We start from the raw sequence: 19,223 nt of genomic DNA on the forward strand, positions 1-19,223 counted from the left end.
AGCTGTGGAACACAGAGACAGGAAGAGGCGGGTCTTACAGGCAGGAAGTTCCTGCTTAGAGGTGAAGTGGGAGGAAGCAGAGACTAGAGCTGACATTGTGGAAAGAGGCAGCAGAGGAGAAAAGAAAAGCTACATAACAAAACATAGTTCAGAGGTCTCTATTTTCTGTCTGACCACTGGATCTGAGGAATAAGGAAGAGGGGGAGGGGCTCTGAGCTCCACAAGATCATCATGTAAGGGCAGTGATTTGAGATCTTCACAGTATTTTAGATTGTGGCAACACAGGGGGCTTCTGTTATTATAGGGGCTCACAGACCTCTACAAGGACGTCATGGGGGAGAATCGGCCGCCCCTCACATCACCGGGTAAGAGGAGACTTTCATTTCTTGTAAAGGGGAGAGCAGTATGGAGGGGCCACTTAGATCCCCATCATCTGATAATCACATAGAGACAAAGTACTCAGTCAGTGTGTGTTTCCTACAGATGGATCCAGTAACAGAAACCAACCAGCGAGATGTACAGGTCCTCTTTACTCCCAGGATTGCCCACAGGGAGATCATGCCATTCCCCAACATGATCAGGTATACTAGTGTCATTTAACCTTTCACCTCAGGGGGACAATTCTTTACTATTGCTAATTATTGTTCTTGCTATAGATATAGATTATTTCACTCTACACTGAGCAGAACCTCCCCTGGGCTGGACCGAATCTTTGCACAGGACTAATTAGATGATTCACATTATATATCTATCAGCCTGATTATAGTGAACCTGAAGCAAAGAAAATAGGGTACTTATCCGTTAGCCGGGCGCATCCGGCAGGTGGCGCTAATTACTATTCCCCCTCCAGGCCACCATGGATAGTAGGGAAAGATGTAACTCTGGTGGAGTTTTGTCGCCACCTGCCGGATGCGCCCGGCTGACGGATAAGTACTGAAAATAGTAAAAAACACTGAAGAGCAGCTGCCACTGTGCCAGCAGCAGTAACCGCACCGATTATCAGCTGGCACTATGCCAGCAGCAGTAACAGCCACTGATTATCAGCTGCCACTATATCAGCAGCAGTAACAGCCACTGATTAGCAGCTGCCACTGTTCCAGCACCAGTAACAGCCACTGATTAGCAGCTGCCACTATGCCAGCAGCAGTAACAACTACTGATTAGCAGTGGCCACTGTGCCAGCAGCAGTAACTACCACTGATTAGCAGTTACCTCTTTGCCAGCAGCAGTAACAGCCACTGATTAGCAGCTGTCGCTATGCCAGCAGCAGTAACAGGCACTGATTAACAGCTACCACTGTTCCAGCAGCAGTAACAGCCACTGATTAGCAGCTGCCACTGTTCCAGTAACAGACACTGATTAGCAGCTGCCACTGTGCCAGCACCAGTAACAGCCACTGATTAGCAGCTGTCGCTATGGCAGCAGTAGTAACAACCACTGATTAGCAGCTGCCACTGTTCCAGCAGCAGTAACAGCCACTGATTAGCAGCTGCCACTGTGCCAGCAGCAGTAACAGCCACTGATTAGTAGCTGACACTGCGCCAGCAGCATTAACAGCCACTGATTAGCAGCTGCTACTATGCCAGCTGCAGTAACAACTACTGATTAGCAGTGGCCACTGTGCCAGCAGCAGTATCTACCACTGATTAGCAGTTTCCTCTTTGCCAGCAGCCGTAACAGCCACTGATTAGCAGCTGTCACTGTGCCAGCAGCAGTAACAGCCACTGATTAGCAGCTGCCACTGTTCCAGCAGCCGTAACAGCCACTGATTAGCAGCTGCCACTATGCCAGCAGCAGTAACAACTACTGATTAGCAGCTAACACTATGCCAGCAGCAGTAACAGCCACTGATTAGCAGTGGCCACTGTGCCAGCAGCAGAAACTACCACTGATTAGCAGTTACCTCTTTGCCAGCAGCAGTAACAGGCACTGATTAGCAGCTGCCACTGTTCCAGCAGCAGTAACAGCCACTGATTAGCAGCTGCCACTGTTCCAGCAGCAGTAACAGCCACTGATTAGCAGCCGCCACTATTCCAGCAGCAGTATCAGCCACTGATTAGCAGCTGCCACTGTGCCAGCAACAGTAACAGCCACTGATTAGCAGCTGCCACTGTGCCAGCAGAAGTAACAGCCACTAATTAGCAGCTGCCACTGTGCCAGCAGCAGTAACAGCCACTGATTAGCAGCTGCCACTGTTCCAGCAGCAGTAACAGACACTGATAAGCAGTTGCCACTGTTCCAGCAGCTTTAACAGACACTGATTAGCAGCTGCCACTATGCCAGCAGCAGTAACAGCCACTGATTAGCAGCTGTCACTGTGCCAGCAGCAGTAAAAGCCACTGATTTGCAGCTGCCACTGTTCCAGCGGCAGTAACAGCCACTGATATACAGCCGCCACTGTGCCAGCAGCAGTAACAGTCACTGATCAACAGCCGCCACTGTGCCAGCAGCAGTAACAGTCACTGATTAGCAGCTGCCACTGTGCCAGCAACAGTAATAGCCACTGATTAGCAGCTTCCACTGTGCCAGCAGTAATAACAGCCACTGATTAGCAGCTATCACTGTACCAGCAGCAGTAACAGCCACTGATTAGCAGCTGCCACTGTGCCAGCAGCAGTAACAGCCACTGATTAGCAGCTGCCACTGTGCCAGCAGCAGTAACAGCCACTGTGCCAGCAGCAGTAACAGCCACTAATTAGCAGCTGTCACTGCGCCAGCAGCATTAACAGCCACTGATTAGCAGCTGCCACTATGCCAGCAGCAGTAACAACTACTGATTAGCAGCTGCTACTATGCCAGCAGCAGTAACAACTACTGATTAGCAGTGGCCACTGTGCCAGCAGCAGTAACTACCACTGATTAGCAGTTACCTCTTTGCCAGCAGCAGTAACTACCACTGATAAGCAGCTGTCGCTATGCCAGCAGCAGTAACAGGCACTGATTAGCAGCTGCCACTGTTCCAGCAGCAGTAACAGCCACTGATTAGCAGCTGCCACTGTTCCAGCAGCAGTAACAGCCACTGATTAGCAGCTGCCACTGTTCCAGTAGCAGTAACAGCCACTGATTAGCAGCTGCCACTGTGCCAGCAGCAGTAACAGCCACTGATTAGCAGCTGCCACTGTTCCAGCGGCAGTAACAGACACTGATAAGCAGCTGCCACTGTCCCAGCAGCTGTAAAAGACACTGATTAGCAGCTGCCACTGTTCCAGCAGCTTTAAAAGACACTGATTAGCAGCTGCCACTATGCCAGCAGCAGTAACAGCCACTGATTAGCAGCTGCCACTGTGCCAGCAGCCGTAACAGACACTGATTAGCAGCTGCCACTGTGCCAGCAGCAGTAAAAGCCACTGATTTGCAGCGGCCACTGTTCCAGCGGCAGTAACAGCCATTGATATGCTGCCGCCACTGTGCCAGCAGCAGTAACAGTCACTGATTAGCAACTGCCACTGTGCCAGCAGTAATAACAGCCACTGATTAGCAGCTATCACTGTACCAGCAGCAGTAACAGCCACTGATTAGCAGCTATCACTGTGCCAATAGCAGTAACAGTCACTGATTAGCAGCCACTGGTCCAGCAGCAGTTATAACAGCCACTGATTAGCAAGCCGCCACTGTGCCAGTAACAGTCTCTGATTAGAAGCTGCCACTATGCCAGTAGCAGACACTAATTAGCAGGTGCAACTGTGCTAACTGCACACGGTATATGGGTTATTTTCCATGGATATGTTTTTCCAAAATGTCACAGGTAAAATGTGACGGCAGACAGCAAAAATTGTGCTTAATTTTGCTAGTGCAGCCCCCCAGCACTCTCCAGAAGGGGGATATGACCCTTGGCCTAAACAGCTTGGACATCCCTGTTCTAAACATATTTAGAAAATATTTTTTATTGTCAGAAAGTATAAAGACAAGATAAATGCATACAGATCATTTTCCTTATGAAAGTTCATGCATTGTAAACAACAAGAGTAATGCAAATTTATTGAACAAATGTTCACTTTCTTATTAAAAATATCTCTCCTTAATTTCTTTATACTCTTCTATTGGTTAGTTGAAATATGGTGTCATATCAAGCATATTTAAACAACTATCAGATGCCTTAAATAGGCAATAATGTATATTAAGATATATATAGATATATGCATATTAAGATATCCTCATTGAATAGATATAAGGTGTGACATTTAGTTGTTTACTTTGTTGCTCTGAACATATTTGACAAGTTCACATGTCTGTGCTCCTGTCAATGTACGAGTCAGACTGCACTGCACTACATGTCCAGTAGTGCATGCGCATACTGTACTTGCACAGGTATAACACTGGCACGCTCATATATAGGTGGTAACAAGAAGAGGGTCTGTGTTAGGGTTGAGGAAGATTTGGGAAGACTTTGGACCATCTAGAGGCTTTTCCACTACTTGAATAAGTATCTCTTTTTTTTGCCATAGTTTTACCTTAACCATATTACAGCTAAAGAATCAATATTTTCCTAAACTAATTAATTAGCTCTGTGCAAATCGCTGCCCTTGATAATTCCATTTCCTTTCACCCCTACATAGCGCTGACTGTTTCCTCTGCTCTTTACCAAGTGCAATGAATAGTTCATGTCAGTAACTGTTTCATGGAAAGATTACAATTTAATGTTCACACTAGTCAAGGTGAGCAAAAAGGGTCCATATGGGGAGGAAGGCAAGTAACCAAACGGTATGTTATAAATTGTGGGGGGTAAACTCAAACAAACACAGGAGCGCAAACCAACTCCATGCAGGTAGTGACCCAGCTGGGAAATGTACCATAGCCACTATGCACTGTTTCATATTAGCATATTGTCATGACAGTTATTTTCTGTCATTTTGTGGGTTTAGGAAGCAGAACAGAATTACATCAAAGTTGACGTTAAAGAAGAAGAGACATATGTGAGTAGTGATCAGCACTCTATGGAGGAGGGTGACGTGATGACAATTAAAAAGGAAGAAGAACAATCATATAATATGAATCAGATGTCTATGGAGGAGTCAGAAATGCTGACGATAATTAAAAAGGAAGAAGAGGAAATGCACATGGGGAGTGATTGGCAGTCTATGGAGGAAGGTGACATGATGACAATAAAAAAGGAAGAAGAGGAGACATATGTGTGGGGTTTTCAGTCTTCAGTGAATGGTGGAATAATGGTGACAACTAAAGAGGAGAAATGTCCTTCAGATATAAGTACAGGTAAAGTCCATTCCTCAGTATAGCATCATATTACCAACAAATGAGGAGATACTGTACACCATATAAAAAGGTCCATCTCCATTCCTCAGTATAACATCATAGCACCAACAAATGAGGAGGAGATATTGCACACCATATGAAAGGCCCATCTCCATTCCTCAGTATAACATCATAGTACCAACAAATGAGGAGGAGATACTGTACACCATATGATAGCCCCATCTCCATTCCTCAGTATAACATCATAGTACCAACAAATGAGGAGGGGATACTGTACACCATATGAGAGGCCCATCTCCATTCCTCAGTATAATATCATAGCACCAACAAATGAGGAGGAGATACTGTACACCATATGAAAGACCCATCTCCATTCCTCAGTATAACATCACAGTACCAACAAATGAGGAGGAGATACTGTACACCATATGAAAGGCCCATCTCCATTCCTCAGTATAACATCATAGTACAAACACGTGAGGAGGAGATACTGTACACCATATGAAAGGTCCATCTCCATTCCTCAGTATAACATCATAGCACCAACACGTGAGGAGGAGATACTGTACACCATATGAAAGACCCATCTCCATTCCTCAGTATAACATCATAGTACCAACAAATGATGAGATACTGTGCACCATATGAAATTTCCATCTCCATTCCTCAGCATAACATTATAGCACCAACAAATGAGGAAGAGACACTGTACACCATATGAAAGGCCCATCTCCATTCCTCAGTATAACATCATAGTACCAACAAATGAGGAGGAGATACTGTACACCATATGGAAGGCTCATCTCCATTCCTCAATATAACATCATAGTACCAACAAATGAGGAGGAGATACTGTACACCATATGGAAGGCTCATCTCCATTCCTCAGTATAACATCATAGTACCAACAAATGAGAAGGAGATACTGTACACCATATGAAAGGCCCATCTCCATTCCTCAGTATAACATCATAGTGCCAACAAATGAGGAGGAGATACTGTACACCATATGAAAGGCCCATCTCCATTCCTCAGTATAACATCATAGCTCCAACAAATGAGGAGGAGATACTGTACACCATATGAAAGGCCCATCTCCATTCCTCAGTATAACATCATAGTGCCAACAAATGAGGAGGAGATACTGTACACCATATGAAAGGCCCATCTCCATTCCTCAGTATAACATCATAGTACCAACAAATGAGGAGGAGATACTGTACACCATATGAAAGGCCCATCTCCATTCCTCAGTATAACATCATAGTGCCAACAAATGAGGAGGAGATACTGTACACCATATGAAAGGCCCATCTCCATTCCTCAGTATAACATCATAGCTCCAACAAATGAGGGGGAGATACTGTACACCATATGAAAGGTCCATCTCCATTCCTCAGTATAACATCATAGCACCAACACATGAGGAGGAGATACTCTATACCATATGAAAGGACCTTTTCCATTCCTCAGTATAACATCATAGTGCCAACAAATGAGGAGGAGATACTGTACACCATATGAAAGGCCCATCTCCATTCCTCAGTATAACATCATAGTGCCAACAAATGAGGAGGAGATACTGTACACCATATGAAAGGCCCATCTCCATTCCTCAGTATAACATCATATTACCAACAAATGAGGAGGAGATACTGTACACCATATGAAAGGCCCATCTCCATTCCTCAGTATAACATCATAGTACCAACACATGAGGAGGAGATACTGTACACCATATGAAAGGCCCATCTCCATTCCTCAGTATAACATCATAGTACCAACAAATGAGGAGGAGATACTGTACACTATATGAAAGTTCCATCTCCATTCCTCAGTATAACATCATAGCTCCAACAAATGAGGAGGAGATACTGTACACCATATGAAAGGCCCATCTCCATTCCTCAGTATAACATCATAGTGCCAACAAATGAGGAGGAGATACTGTACACCATATGAAAGGCCCATCTCCATTCCTCAGTATAACATCATAGTACCAACAAATGAGGAGGAGATACTGTACACCATATGAAAGGCCCATCTCCATTCCTCAGTATAACATCATAGTGCCAACAAATGAGGAGGAGATACTGTACACCATATGAAAGGCCCATCTCCATTCCTCAGTATAACATCATAGTGCCAACAAATGAGGAGGAGATACTGTACACCATATGAAAGGCCCATCTCCATTCCTCAGTATAACATCATAGCTCCAACAAATGAGGGGGAGATACTGTACACCATATGAAAGGTCCATCTCCATTCCTCAGTATAACATCATAGCACCAACACATGAGGAGGAGATACTCTATACCATATGAAAGGACCTTTTCCATTCCTCAGTATAACATCATAGTGCCAACAAATGAGGAGGAGATACTGTGCACCATATGAAAGGCCCATCTCCATTCCTCAGTATAACATCATAGTGCCAACAAATGAGGAGGAGATACTGTACACCATATGAAAGGCCCATCTCCATTCCTCAGTATAACATCATAGTGCCAACAAATGAGGAGGAGATACTGTACACCATATGAAAGGCCCATCTCCATTCCTCAGTATAACATCATAGTGCCAACAAATGAGGAGGAGATACTGTACACCATATGAAAGGCCCATCTCCATTCCTCAGTATAACATCATAGCACCAACAAATGAGGAGGAGATACTGTACACCATATGAAAGGTCCATCTCCATTCCCTAGTATAACACCATAGCACCAACACATGAGGAGGAGATACTGTACACCATATGAAAGGCCCATCTCCATTCCTCAGTATAACATCATAGTACAAACACGTGAGGAGGAGATACTGTACACCATATGAAAGGTCCATCTCCATTCCTCAGTATAACATCATAGCACCAACACGTGAGGAGGAGATACTGTACACCATATGAAAGACCCATCTCCATTCCTCAGTATAACATCATAGTACCAACAAATGATGAGATACTGTGCACCATATGAAATTTCCATCTCCATTCCTCAGCATAACATTATAGCACCAACAAATGAGGAAGAGACACTGTACACCATATGAAAGGCCCATCTCCATTCCTCAGTATAACATCATAGTACCAACAAATGAGGAGGAGATACTGTACACCATATGGAAGGCTCATCTCCATTCCTCAATATAACATCATAGTACCAACAAATGAGGAGGAGATACTGTACACCATATGGAAGGCTCATCTCCATTCCTCAGTATAACACCATAGTACCAACAAATGAGAAGGAGATACTGTACACCATATGAAAGGCCCATCTCCATTCCTCAGTATAACATCATAGTACCAACAAATGAGGAGGAGATACTGTACACCATATGAAAGGCCCATCTCCATTCCTCAGTATAACATCATAGTACCAACACATGAGGAGATACTGTACACCATATGAAAGGTCCATCTCCATTCCTCAGTATAACATCATAGTGCCAACAAATGAGGAGGAGATACTGTACACCATATGAAAGGCCCATCTCCATTCCTCAGTATAACATCATAGCTCCAACAAATGAGGAGGAGATACTGTACACCATATGAAAGGCCCATCTCCATTCCTCAGTATAACATCATAGTGCCAACAAATGAGGAGGAGATACTGTACACCATATGAAAGGCCCATCTCCATTCCTCAGTATAACATCATAGTACCAACAAATGAGGAGGAGATACTGTACACCATATGAAAGGCCCATCTCCATTCCTCAGTATAACATCATAGTGCCAACAAATGAGGAGGAGATACTGTACACCATATGAAAGGCCCATCTCCATTCCTCAGTATAACATCATAGCTCCAACAAATGAGGGGGAGATACTGTACACCATATGAAAGGTCCATCTCCATTCCTCAGTATAACATCATAGCACCAACACATGAGGAGGAGATACTCTATACCATATGAAAGGACCTTTTCCATTCCTCAGTATAACATCATAGTGCCAACAAATGAGGAGGAGATACTGTACACCATATGAAAGGCCCATCTCCATTCCTCAGTATAACATCATAGTGCCAACAAATGAGGAGGAGATACTGTACACCATATGAAAGGCCCATCTCCATTCCTCAGTATAACATCATATTACCAACAAATGAGGAGGAGATACTGTACACCATATGAAAGGCCCATCTCCATTCCTCAGTATAACATCATAGTACCAACACATGAGGAGGAGATACTGTACACCATATGAAAGGCCCATCTCCATTCCTCAGTATAACATCATAGTACCAACAAATGAGGAGGAGATACTGTACACTATATGAAAGTTCCATCTCCATTCCTCAGTATAACATCATAGCTCCAACAAATGAGGAGGAGATACTGTACACCATATGAAAGGCCAATCTCCATTCCTCAGTATAACATCATAGTGCCAACAAATGAGGAGGAGATACTGTACACCATATGAAAGGCCCATCTCCATTCCTCAGTATAACATCATAGTGCCAACAAATGAGGAGGAGATACTGTACACCATATGAAAGGTCCATCTCTATTCCTCAGTATAACATCATAATGCCAACACATGAGGAGGAGATACTGTACACCATATGAAAGGCCCATCTCCATTCCTCAGTATAACATCATAGTGCCAACAAATGAGGAGGAGATACTGTACACCATATGAAAGGCCCATCTCCATTCCTCAGTATAACATCATAGTGCCAACAAATGAGGAGGAGATACTGTACACCATATGAAAGGCCCATCTCCATTCCTCAGTATAACATCATAGCACCAACAAATGAGGAGGAGATACTGTACACCATATGAAAGACCCATCTCCATTCCTCAGTATAACATCACAGTACCAACAAATGAGGAGGAGATACTGTACACCATATGAAAGGCCCATCTCCATTCCTCAGTATAACATCATAGTACAAACACGTGAGGAGGAGATACTGTACACCATATGAAAGGTCCATCTCCATTCCTCAGTATAACATCATAGCACCAACACGTGAGGAGGAGATACTGTACACCATATGAAAGACCCATCTCCATTCCTCAGTATAACATCATAGTACCAACAAATGATGAGATACTGTGCACCATATGAAATTTCCATCTCCATTCCTCAGCATAACATTATAGCACCAACAAATGAGGAAGAGACACTGTACACCATATGAAAGGCCCATCTCCATTCCTCAGTATAACATCATAGTACCAACAAATGAGGAGGAGATACTGTACACCATATGGAAGGCTCATCTCCATTCCTCAATATAACATCATAGTACCAACAAATGAGGAGGAGATACTGTACACCATATGGAAGGCTCATCTCCATTCCTCAGTATAACATCATAGTACCAACAAATGAGAAGGAGATACTGTACACCATATGAAAGGCCCATCTCCATTCCTCAGTATAACATCATAGTACCAACAAATGAGGAGGAGATACTGTACACCATATGAAAGGCCCATCTCCATTCCTCAGTATAACATCATAGTACCAACACATGAGGAGATACTGTACACCATATGAAAGGCCCATCTCCATTCCTCAGTATAACATCATAGTGCCAACAAATGAGGAGGAGATACTGTACACCATATGAAAGGCCCATCTCCATTCCTCAGTATAACATCATAGTACCAACAAATGAGGAGGAGATACTGTACACCATATGAAAGGCCCATCTCCATTCCTCAGTATAACATCATAGTGCCAACAAATGAGGAGGAGATACTGTACACCATATGAAAGGCCCATCTCCATTCCTCAGTATAACATCATAGCTCCAACAAATGAGGGGGAGATACTGTACACCATATGAAAGGTCCATCTCCATTCCTCAGTATAACATCATAGCACCAACACATGAGGAGGAGATACTCTATACCATATGAAAGGACCTTTTCCATTCCTCAGTATAACATCATAGTGCCAACAAATGAGGAGGAGATACTGTACACCATATGAAAGGCCCATCTCCATTCCTCAGTATAACATCATAGTGCCAACAAATGAGGAGGAGATACTGTACACCATATGAAAGGCCCATCTCCATTCCTCAGTATAACATCATATTACCAACAAATGAGGAGGAGATACTGTACACCATATGAAAGGCCCATCTCCATTCCTCAGTATAACATCATAGTACCAACACATGAGGAGGAGATACTGTACACCATATGAAAGGCTCATCTCCATTCCTCAGTATAACATCATAGTACCAACAAATGAGGAGGAGATACTGTACACTATATGAAAGTTCCATCTCCATTCCTCAGTATAACATCATAGCTCCAACAAATGAGGAGGAGATACTGTACACCATATGAAAGGCCCATCTCCATTCCTCAGTATAACATCATAGTGCCAACAAATGAGGAGGAGATACTGTACACCATATGAAAGGCCCATCTCCATTCCTCAGTATAACATCATAGTACCAACAAATGAGGAGGAGATACTGTACACCATATGAAAGGCCCATCTCCATTCCTCAGTATAACATCATAGTGCCAACAAATGAGGAGGAGATACTGTACACCATATGAAAGGCCCATCTCCATTCCTCAGTATAACATCATAGTGCCAACAAATGAGGAGGAGATACTGTACACCATATGAAAGGCCCATCTCCATTCCTCAGTATAACATCATAGCTCCAACAAATGAGGGGGAGATACTGTACACCATATGAAAGGTCCATCTCCATTCCTCAGTATAACATCATAGCACCAACACATGAGGAGGAGATACTCTATACCATATGAAAGGACCTTTTCCATTCCTCAGTATAACATCATAGTGCCAACAAATGAGGAGGAGATACTGTGCACCATATGAAAGGCCCATCTCCATTCCTCAGTATAACATCATAGTGCCAACAAATGAGGAGGAGATACTGTACACCATATGAAAGGCCCATCTCCATTCCTCAGTATAACATCATAGTGCCAACAAATGAGGAGGAGATACTGTACACCATATGAAAGGCCCATCTCCATTCCTCAGTATAACATCATAGTGCCAACAAATGAGGAGGAGATACTGTACACCATATGAAAGGCCCATCTCCATTCCTCAGTATAACATCATAGCACCAACAAATGAGGAGGAGATACTGTACACCATATGAAAGGTCCATCTCCATTCCCTAGTATAACACCATAGCACCAACACATGAGGAGGAGATACTGTACACCATATGAAAGGCCCATCTCCATTCCTCAGTATAACATCATAGTACAAACACGTGAGGAGGAGATACTGTACACCATATGAAAGGTCCATCTCCATTCCTCAGTATAACATCATAGCACCAACACGTGAGGAGGAGATACTGTACACCATATGAAAGACCCATCTCCATTCCTCAGTATAACATCATAGTACCAACAAATGATGAGATACTGTGCACCATATGAAATTTCCATCTCCATTCCTCAGCATAACATTATAGCACCAACAAATGAGGAAGAGACACTGTACACCATATGAAAGGCCCATCTCCATTCCTCAGTATAACATCATAGTACCAACAAATGAGGAGGAGATACTGTACACCATATGGAAGGCTCATCTCCATTCCTCAATATAACATCATAGTACCAACAAATGAGGAGGAGATACTGTACACCATATGGAAGGCTCATCTCCATTCCTCAGTATAACATCATAGTACCAACAAATGAGAAGGAGATACTGTACACCATATGAAAGGCCCATCTCCATTCCTCAGTATAACATCATAGTACCAACAAATGAGGAGGAGATACTGTACACCATATGAAAGGCCCATCTCCATTCCTCAGTATAACATCATAGTACCAACACATGAGGAGATACTGTACACCATATGAAAGGTCCATCTCCATTCCTCAGTATAACATCATAGTGCCAACAAATGAGGAGGAGATACTGTACACCATATGAAAGGCCCATCTCCATTCCTCAGTATAACATCATAGCTCCAACAAATGAGGAGGAGATACTGTACACCATATGAAAGGCCCATCTCCATTCCTCAGTATAACATCATAGTGCCAACAAATGAGGAGGAGATACTGTACACCATATGAAAGGCCCATCTCCATTCCTCAGTATAACATCATAGTACCAACAAATGAGGAGGAGATACTGTACACCATATGAAAGGCCCATCTCCATTCCTCAGTATAACATCATAGTGCCAACAAATGAGGAGGAGATACTGTACACCATATGAAAGGCCCATCTCCATTCCTCAGTATAACATCATAGCTCCAACAAATGAGGGGGAGATACTGTACACCATATGAAAGGTCCATCTCCATTCCTCAGTATAACATCATAGCACCAACACATGAGGAGGAGATACTCTATACCATATGAAAGGACCTTTTCCATTCCTCAGTATAACATCATAGTGCCAACAAATGAGGAGGAGATACTGTACACCATATGAAAGGCCCATCTCCATTCCTCAGTATAACATCATAGTGCCAACAAATGAGGAGGAGATACTGTACACCATATGAAAGGCCCATCTCCATTCCTCAGTATAACATCATATTACCAACAAATGAGGAGGAGATACTGTACACCATATGAAAGGCCCATCTCCATTCCTCAGTATAACATCATAGTACCAACACATGAGGAGGAGATACTGTACACCATATGAAAGGCCCATCTCCATTCCTCAGTATAACATCATAGTACCAACAAATGAGGAGGAGATACTGTACACTATATGAAAGTTCCATCTCCATTCCTCAGTATAACATCATAGCTCCAACAAATGAGGAGGAGATACTGTACACCATATGAAAGGCCCATCTCCATTCCTCAGTATAACATCATAGTGCCAACAAATGAGGAGGAGATACTGTACACCATATGAAAGGCCCATCTCCATTCCTCAGTATAACATCATAGTGCCAACAAATGAGGAGGAGATACTGTACACCATATGAAAGGTCCATCTCTATTCCTCAGTATAACATCATAATGCCAACACATGAGGAGGAGATACTGTACACCATATGAAAGGCCCATCTCCATTCCTCAGTATAACATCATAGTGCCAACAAATGAGGAGGAGATACTGTACACCATATGAAAGGCCCATCTCCATTCCTCAGTATAACATCATAGTGCCAACAAATGAGGAGGAGATACTGTACACCATATGAAAGGCCCATCTCCATTCCTCAGTATAACATCATAGCACCAACACATGAGGGGGAGATACTGTACACCATATGAAAGGTCCATCTCCATTCCTCAGTATAACATCATAGCTCCAACAAATGAGGGGGAGATACTGTACACCATATGAAAGGTCCATCTCCATTCCTCAGTATAACATCATAGCTCCAACAAATGAGGGGGAGATACTGTACACCATATGAAAGGTCCATCTCCATTCCTCAGTATAACATCATAGCACCAACACATGAGGAGGAGATACTCTATACCATATGAAAGGACCTTTTCCATTCCTCAGTATAACATCATAGTGCCAACAAATGAGGAGGATATACTGTACACCATATGAAAGGCCCATCTCCATTCCTCAGTATAACATCATAATACCAACAAATGAGGAGGAGATACTGCACACCATATGAAAGGCCCATCTCCATTCCTCAGTATAACATCCTAGCACCAACAAATGAGGAGATACTGTACACCATATGAAAGGCCCATCTTCATTCCCCAGTATAACATCAAAGTACCAACAAATGAGGAGGAGATACTGTACACCATATGAAAGGCCCATCTCCATTCCTCAGTATAACATCATAGCACCAACAAATGAGGAGGAGATACTGTACACCATATGAAAGGCCCATCTCCATTCCTCAGTATAACATCATAGCAGCACCAACACATGAGGAAGAGATACTGTACACCATATGAAAGGTCCATCTCCATTCCTTAATATAGAATTATGTCTGTAAATGTGCTTATTGGGGATGAGCTGGCAAGTACAAAATTCAATTTTGTCAAACCTCTTTGTTGGTGAAAGTTAACTCCCCCGTGTTGCGCCTCTTGCTTCTGTGCTGCACTCTGCTCTCTTTCCTCCCGACACTTCCTCTTTCTCAGGCAGAAGTTAAGTTATGAAAGCGGAAGTATATGGAGGATGGAGCGCAGTGTGCAGCGCAGTGGCGAGAGGTGGTGACGTAAGTGAGGTAACACTCTGTGCTGCGGCCCGTGCTTACCAATGCGCAGGTTTTGCAAAACTGAATTCCATGCTCGCCAGCACATCCTTAGCTCTTATGTATTCAAGCCATGATCCATTGACAGAGAAAGGTGATTTTAAGAAAATAATGTTCATGTTTTAGAAGTTATTTCATGAGGCTTGCTTCACTCCCTGGCACCATTTCTTCTATGGTGAATACAGACCGATCTTCCATAACATATTTGTGGCTCCATGATTCTGATTTCTTAACCCCCTTGGCGGTCTGATTCTTTCCGGATTTTAGGGTCTAAAAGCGGTGCAATTTTGTGCATGCTTTCTGACCCAAAAAGCAGGAAAAAAAATCACATTACCGAGAGATCTTCAGCAGCCCCAGCAATCACTCACCTGCCTGGGCTCCAGCACTGCAGTTTCCCCTCCATCCTCTGGGTGGCGCTGTGACCCTGTGGTGAGATTGCTGGCTGTCGTCATGATGACATTCGGTGATCTCACCAGGAGGAAGCAGAGCCTCGGAGGAGAGGAAGAAGAATGATGGCAGACGTCGGGGTCCCCCGGGAGCTGAGTCAGAACGCCCGCTGCGCACATTGCTCTGCACAGACCTCCCGGCGGCTATCATGAGTTCAGCTTGGGATAACAGCTCCTAGCATGTTTTTTACACCCCGAGCTGAACTTGGGATAACTGTTAAGGAGGTGAAAGGACAGGTGTGAGCTAATTAAAAAAAATTACTTACCTCAAGCTTCCTCCAGCCCCTGGCAGCCGTCCTGTGGCCTCGTCATAGCTCCGCTTCCAGCCGGTAGCCCAGGGTCCCCTCCGGTGCAGATGCCGACCTCGCCAGGTCAGAATTTACTGCACCTGCGTGAGAGACGCTCGCGGTCGTGCTGACGCCATCTGGAGAGCTCTGCGCAGGTGCAGTAGTGGTGAGGAGCGTACTTTTTAAACCATACCAGTTGCCTGGCAGTCCTGCTGGTCTTGTTGGCTGCAGTAGTGTCTGAATAACACCAGAAACAAGCATGCAGCTAATCTTGTCAGATCTGACAATAATGTCAGAAACACCTGATCTGCTACATGCTTGTTCAGGGTCTATATGGATAAAAGTTTTAGAGGCAGAGGATCAGCAGGACAGCCAGGCAACTGGTATTGCTTAAAAGGAAATTAATATGGCAGCCTCCATATCATACTCACTTCAATTGTTCTTTAACTATAAATGGAATCTACGCCTATGACTGCTGTATGTAGGAAGATATTACTGTGATCTCTTTAGAAGATGATTTGTGAGGTTGAACATGGACACATGCCTTTTCTCAACCTAGATAGCTATGTCACAATACAAAAACATTGGATTCTAATTTTCTCTCCAGCAGGGGGACACGATGTCGGGAACACCTCAGAGGGACATCTTATGTCACATCCTGGCGACACTGCAGAAGATAATGGTGTCACGCAATGTTCTCCAGGAGGAACCCCCGATACTGGAAACGCCCATCATGGTGGTTACAGAGCAAATAGAGGAGCAGCTCCCTCTAATGGTGAGGAGACTTATGAGAAATCACAAGCTGCCACCTCAGATATCCATCCGCCACATCACAGAGCCAACACAGCAACAGATCCATCTAATCTGCAGGAATCTTCTCATGATACATCAGATAGCACCACACACACAGACAATCAGAGATTTACATGTCCTGAATGCAGCAAATGTTGTAAGACTAAAGCAAGTCTTGCTGCGCATCAGAAGATACACTCACACAAGCTGCCATTTTCATGTTCAGAGTGTGGGAAGAGTTTCAGCAGAAAAGGATTCCTTCTTGTACATGAGAGAATTCATACAGGGAAGAAACCTTTTTCCTGTTCAGAGTGTGGGAAATGGTTTGGTAAGAAAGGAGACCTTCTTGCCCACCAGAGAGATCACACAGGTGGCGGCCCTTTTTCCTCTTCAGAATGCGATGCAGATAACAGACAAAAAGGAGACCATGTTAACCATGAGGGAGATCAGACAGGTGAGCATCATTTTTCCTGTCCAGAGTGCGGAAAACATTTCAATCGAAGAGGAAACCTTTATAGACACCAGAGAATTCACACAGGAGAGCGTCCTTTTTCTTGCTTGGAGTGTGGGAAATCTTTCACAGACAAGGTATACCTTCTCATCCACCAGAGAAGACACACAGGAGAGCGGCCTTTTTGTTGTTCAGAGTGTGGGAAATGTTTTTCAGACAAATCAAATCTTCACAGGCACCAAAGAAGTCACACAATAGAGCAGCCTTTTACGTGTCCACAGTGCGGGAAATGTTTCCGTGAAAAACGAAGACTTCTTATCCATGAGAGAATCCACACAGGAGAGCAGCCTTTCTCATGTTCACAGTGCGGGAAACGTTTCTGTGTAAAGCAAAACCTAATTGTACACCAGAGAAGTCACTCAGGAAAACATCCTTTTTCTTGTTCAGAGTGTGGGAAATGCTACAGTGAGAAACACAGTTTTCTTGCACATCAGAGGAGTCACACAGGAGAATGTCCCTTTTCCTGTCCAGAGTGTGGGAAATGCTTCAGACACAAAGCAAACCTTCGTAGACACCAGAGAAGTCACAAGGGAGAACCTGTTTTTTCGTGTTCAGAGTGTGGGAAATGCTTTAAAAGAAAAGAAAACTTGCGTGTACATGAGAGACGCCATATGAATGGAAGCCCTTTCTCTTGATAAGAATATTTTCAGTCTGAAAGGAGAACTCCTTTGATGGAACAAAAGTCGCACTGCCGAGCACACTTTTTGGTAAGCAGTAGTACAAAAATAAATGACTTGTAACTTAAACAAATATCGTCATAATGTCAATATAAATTAACAGTACCGTGCAATGACAAAACAGTTTTCAAAATAAAATCAGCACCTGCTGCAAAAACTAAAAGCAGCTGAACGAGCGAACAGTCCAAAGTGCAACAGAAATAGTATCAAATGCTTCAGCACTTATGCAGTTCATAAACATTAAGTAGTTCCACCCAGTGTTTACAGCTTCAGTGTCAGTTCACCGTAATAAATAGAGTCAAGGCTTTCCAGCTCATATCAGCCCGAATCACAAGGCTGTATAGGGTTTTAGTTGTTTAATTATCTGTTATCCCTGAAGCAGATCTATAATACAAGGTGTATCTAGATTCCCATCGATCTGATTAAATAGGACTGGTATAAAAATATGTGAGATAAGATAAAAAACAGTCTAAGGCTGTTACACACCAGGACGTTGCGTTTAGGAGACGTTATAGGGCACATAACGTGCCCCTAACACAACGCCTGGTGCTCTCTGGTGTGGATGTCGGAGTGAGCCGCGTTGTGCAGCGCACTCTGGCATCCTTGATGCCGTGATACGTACTCTTGGACGCATGCGGCATCACATGGTCCCGCCCGGCCAATCGCCGCACAGAGCAGTCGCTCCAGGAAGTAAACACTGCACGTCACTGAGTGCAGTGAATATTAATTAGCCATGTGCCCGGCCGCTCTCCCCTCCTCCCCAACATGACTGAGCATGTGCAAACAGTCTAACGCGGCTTAGCCGCGTAGAACGCACAGCGTGCAGCACTTTGCTGCGTTACAATGTAATGCAACGTGGGCAGTGTGAACAGCCCACTTGTGTTACATTGATGTGCGTTGGGGGAGCGTTACAGGCGCACTAACGTGCGCCTGTAACGTCCCTGTGTGCAAGAAGCCTTAGTACAGACTGTTTTTACTTTTGTAGAATCATATATTAATGCATGAGAAACTAATTGAAAACACTCTATGGCGTCTCCTGAGGATGCCAGCGAGCAAAAATAATCAGGAAGGGGAGGGGCACCACCATTACCTCTTCCCT

At 43.9% G+C, this 19,223-nt stretch overlaps 1 protein-coding gene across 2 annotated transcripts; it reads left to right on the top strand.

Annotated features, from left to right (window-relative positions):
- The first annotated feature begins 75 nt into the window (after window positions 1-75).
- Window positions 76-18,418, top strand: LOC137535114 (gastrula zinc finger protein XlCGF57.1-like). Of its 2 annotated transcripts, none has more exons than XM_068256920.1 (4): window positions 76-365; window positions 484-581; window positions 4,863-5,211; window positions 16,752-18,418. In XM_068256920.1, the coding sequence occupies exons 1-4, from the start codon at window positions 332-334 to the stop codon at window positions 18,080-18,082; spliced, it is 1,812 nt and encodes a 603-aa protein (XP_068113021.1). In that variant the 5' UTR covers window positions 76-331; the 3' UTR covers window positions 18,083-18,418. The 2 variants fall into 2 exon arrangements, with proteins under 2 accessions (XP_068113021.1, XP_068113022.1); XM_068256921.1 differs by having other exon boundaries at window positions 16,755-18,418.
- The last annotated feature ends 805 nt before the right edge of the window (window positions 18,419-19,223 follow it).

This window comes from Hyperolius riggenbachi, chromosome 10, assembly GCF_040937935.1.
Source record: "Hyperolius riggenbachi isolate aHypRig1 chromosome 10, aHypRig1.pri, whole genome shotgun sequence".
Classification (NCBI taxonomy): domain Eukaryota; kingdom Metazoa; phylum Chordata; class Amphibia; order Anura; family Hyperoliidae; genus Hyperolius; species Hyperolius riggenbachi.

Bases quoted from the DNA above. Each gene is read 5' to 3' on its own strand.
- LOC137535114 (XM_068256920.1), top strand. From the start codon at position 332: ATGGGGGAGAATCGGCCGCCCCTCACATCACCGG. The intron at 366-483 runs GTAAGAGGAGAC...TGTTTCCTACAG, and splicing joins GCCGCCCCTCACATCACCGG to ATGGATCCAGTAACAGAAAC. The intron at 5,212-16,751 runs GTAAAGTCCATT...TTTTCTCTCCAG, and splicing joins TCCTTCAGATATAAGTACAG to CAGGGGGACACGATGTCGGG.